The following is a 4,127-nucleotide window of genomic DNA, read 5'->3' as shown; positions in this document are numbered from 1 at the left end:
TACGGAACCCTGAAGAGGCACAAAAAGCTAAACCGTTATGTGGATACAAATGGGTGCGATGCGATATATGTATCACATGAGGAACCTTTCACAATAAAATATGAGTACACATTTGAACAGGAATACGAATCCATTGAATGTGCTTCCATTAATTTAAAGCACTTAATACAATTACTTTTCTTAATAAAACCATTTATATTTCAAGTGAGGTTTTTTATAAAGGTATATTTCTGTATTTTGTATAGCACGTTTAAAACATTACTAGCGGTATATTGGTACAAGTGGCATGCTAATGTTAGCGTATAATGATGCAAGTGATAAAAACGTTTATAAATCAATAGATGAAGGTAAAAGAGCATCTTTTTTATTGTTCATTGCAAGCCATATAAGTATTTCATCTAAAAATTCATATACAATATAAAAATATCGTTAGATCAGTAATCTACGCATTACGCCGTATACTGGAGCAAGTGGTAATTAGCTCAGTATACCGCACAACTACAAGATGTAAAATACGCGTATAGTAGTGCATCTGCAATTTTCTCAAAAACTATAAGAAATTTCAAAATTCCATGAATACAGGTAGAAAGCAAATATTTTCTTTGGAACCAATGCAAAATTTTGAAAAGTTATATCATCAAATGAGAAAGTTACAGGTTTTTGAACCTTTGAACAGCTCTCCTGTAAATTTATGATTATGCACTTGTACCAGTATACGTAGGAGGTGTCGATATTCTGGTAATATATTTATATAGTTTATTAATCCTTTAGATTTGTACATTATTATAAGTATTAACTGACGCCAGGCTTTCTTTTCGCGGACTATTCAGACACGGCAACTTGGATCTACTAGTAGGGCTCGGCGATCTGACACGAATCTGAGATCCTATCCGCCAAGGTTCCGGTGTAGGTGGCTTTAGCACCCCTTTAGACTTCTGAGCCCTTACACGCCAGCTTTCCGGATTAGGTGACTTTACCAAGCTCTTAGACCTTGGAGATCGTATACGCCACGTTTCGGGTGCAGGCTGCATTACCACGTCATCGCACAGTAATTCTCCAACTCCCAAAGCTTTTTCTTTGGCTGTTTTCCATTGAAGCAACCACCGCACGTCAGAAGCCAACTTTTCTACTTTGTCGCTCAGCATGTCAAACCTTTGCAAAAGCAACAAATCTCTATAGGCAATGTCGTTCTTTTTGACATTCGTTTCGATAACACGCATCACGGAGTCGGCCACTGCTGTGATTTCCTCAATGTCTTTGTCGTGAAACGCTGCGAGAATTAGTTGTACTTCAGGTGGCATCTGCTTCATCCATAGCGTCCTGATGAACGACTCTGGTCTAAACGATCCGTAGTTTTGACGCAAATGCTTATACAGTTCGGATGGTACGTTGACAAAGCCTGCATGGAAATTGTGTGAAGACATCGGGAATTGTTTTATGTTAACTTGGTGTAGTTGAACTGTAATCTGCATGGACAAACATAAATAAATCTATAATAAGTTAGTAATAGATAAAACTACACGGCAAGAAAATGACAACCTTACCTAGTCTGCTGATTTTGCAAATCGTTTTTGCTGCTGATTTTACAAATTGCGAAGCTTTTGTTTAGGTATGCAAATTAATAGCTCAATGGCAAATATGCACAAAGGACGGGTATCAGAGCAGAAGCAGGCCAAAAAAAGAGATGATGCGATGGCGGGATTATTTGGACCGTTTTGATCCAAACTGGCAAAGACGAGCGGAAAGAGAATAGGTAGTTTCCCAGCAGTTGGATTCCTAATAGGATGATGAGACTTGTGCTTTTATTCTATATTTTAGACTAGATTTCATCTCCCCAGTCATAACATAACTATTACAATATATGACTTATCAAAATTAATGGAACAAGTTTCGGCCACATTGCAGTTTCGTTAAACGTGATAAGTCCTGGGTGTTGTAATGTTATGTATGAGTGAAAATCACGAAAGTTTAAAACATTATAGTTATTTCTCTTATTGGTTTTTACTATCATATGATAACGCCAAGAAGCTAAAATACTAAATGTATAAAGTGTATAAAAACTTACGTCGTGGTTTATAAACAGGTTTCGAATTGCATAAGTACTTCTAAGAATTCATTTAGGCGAGCGAGAGAATGTTATGTGATAAGAGGCGATGTAGACATTTCTGTGTAAATAGGTATTTGAGTTAGGATGGATAGAATTGCCATTGCTAGTTCAGACCGGAGTTCACAATAACAACGTCGGGACCAACGTTACATTTTGGAAAATTAAAATCATCGGCGGCATTTCGATTTCGAATGTTCTCAATGAAATAGGTATGCACCAAATGATGGCTGTCAAATGTCTAGAAAATATTACAGTTATAGTGACAACTGAACGACCAACTACCACAGCATACCACAGTTAACGAGTTGCGTTATGTCATATGTCAACAACAAATTAATCAAAATAGTCTGGATACAATGATTCAAATATCAAGCTGTTTATTTTTTAAATAAAACCTAATTATATTTTGTAACTTAAGTAAAAGATACCTTGTAGTTTAAATACTTCAATTGAAAGAGTGAGACATATTTCCGCATGTTATTTTTATTACAAATTTGGTCACTATGATGCCATGCCGCATATGAACTGGTGATGTCGCTCTTGTGTTTCTCTATAGGTATACTACTCTATGTGCAAATTTAATGTTGACCTTTAATGGACATTTTAGAGTGCGACATTTGTTCTAGTTATGACCACGGCGTCAGTTAAGTTTGTGTTAGGTTTAAAGCTGGATGATTAAGGGTGAAGACCAAAAAGTTGCACAGCGTTAAAGCTGCGTTACTACGTGCTAAGGCAGCTTTAACGGTGTGCAACTTTTTGGTCTTCACCCTTAAAATGAAAAATGAGAAATTTAGCTTTAGAAATGTATTGTTGTTAAACAAGTTCCTAATCAGTTTGAGTTATTTATAGAATTAAAAAGAACAAGGTTGAATGCAGTTACGTGCGCGAATTCCATAACAAACATGGTACCAGCACCATTTCTCGATTCTACCGCGCGATTGCGACTGCCTGCCCTTAGCTACAGATCTGTTGCGACTTTTCGATCGTCTACGCGATGGTGGGCGACGTGTCTGATTGTTAGAATTCCCACGGCTTTTAGATCTTCCTCGTGTTTGGGTATGGCAACATTTTGGCCTGGACTCAAGGCTTCTAACATCAAGGGTCAACTTGTTGACCTTAGCACTAAGCTCCTCAATTTGTTTCTTTAGTTCATCAGTAGAAGTCTCTTTCTTAGGAGCCGCTCTGATGACCTCCACAATACCATCAGCAGCTTTGGCGAGGTCATCCAAATTTTTCTCAGGCATAGCTGCCAGTATCATCTGAGCTTCATGAGGCAGTTTACTTAACCACACATACTTTATGAATGAATCCATATTTGGCTCTTTGTTCAGACCTTTCAGGAGCCACAAAAAACTAGATGGTTTCTTGTCACCAATGTCTAGTTTCATCCATTCCAATGGCATATTCAGAGGTTGTATGAGTTTAATGCAGTGCCTTCAGTCAAATTGTTCGCTTTCTTAAGATGACTGTAATGATGTTGCTGGATACCTAGACAAAGAAAAGCATGTTTTAAAAAAAGGAAATGTACCTAACTTAGCCAGATTCACACTTAAATAAGTTTCTGTTAAAAATTAAGTTTTAATACAAGCTTTTTGCTGACTGTACTTGCATTGTCATCCAACTTACATACTTATTTACTTATACAAAATTTCAAGTCAATCTGACCACTGAAAGTGGGTTAACATGAACTTACAAGGTTTGATCCAACAACAAACACGGCAAGTTAAATAAAAGCTTATAATAAAAAAACCATTTAAAAATCCGGCAAAGTGTTAAATCGGCTCGCACACATAGCGCATCGTAAAAAATATTGGCAACAAATAAAAAAAATTGGTCAAGTGTGAGTCAGACTCGTATATAAACGGTTCCGTAACTCCGTACAATGTTTTAAAAACAGTTCAGTAATAAATTTGTTAAAAATTCTAATTTCTAACTGAATTTTTTGCCCCTCGTTACCAAAGTATTTGTCAAGACAAATCGACTAGCCCCTAGCTACTGTCGGCTGTCACCTTGCCTGCCT

General features: G+C 36.9%; 1 protein-coding gene across 1 annotated transcript; it reads right to left on the bottom strand.

The window, feature by feature from the left end:
• Positions 1–742: 742 nt before the first annotated feature.
• Positions 743–2,665, bottom strand: LOC141427060 (uncharacterized; the record flags this gene model as incomplete). The annotated part of the gene is given in 2 exon segments (XM_074086289.1): positions 743–1,466; positions 2,066–2,665. A coding segment is annotated over 1 exon segment (657 nt). The 3' UTR covers positions 743–767.
• Between the last annotated feature and the right edge of the window lie 1,462 nt (positions 2,666–4,127).

The sequence above is a fragment of the Choristoneura fumiferana genome, chromosome 4 (genome assembly GCF_025370935.1).
Source record: "Choristoneura fumiferana chromosome 4, NRCan_CFum_1, whole genome shotgun sequence".
Classification (NCBI taxonomy): domain Eukaryota; kingdom Metazoa; phylum Arthropoda; class Insecta; order Lepidoptera; family Tortricidae; genus Choristoneura; species Choristoneura fumiferana.
Note: the sequence above shows the minus strand (reverse complement) of the source record. Positions and strands in the feature narration are given on the sequence as shown.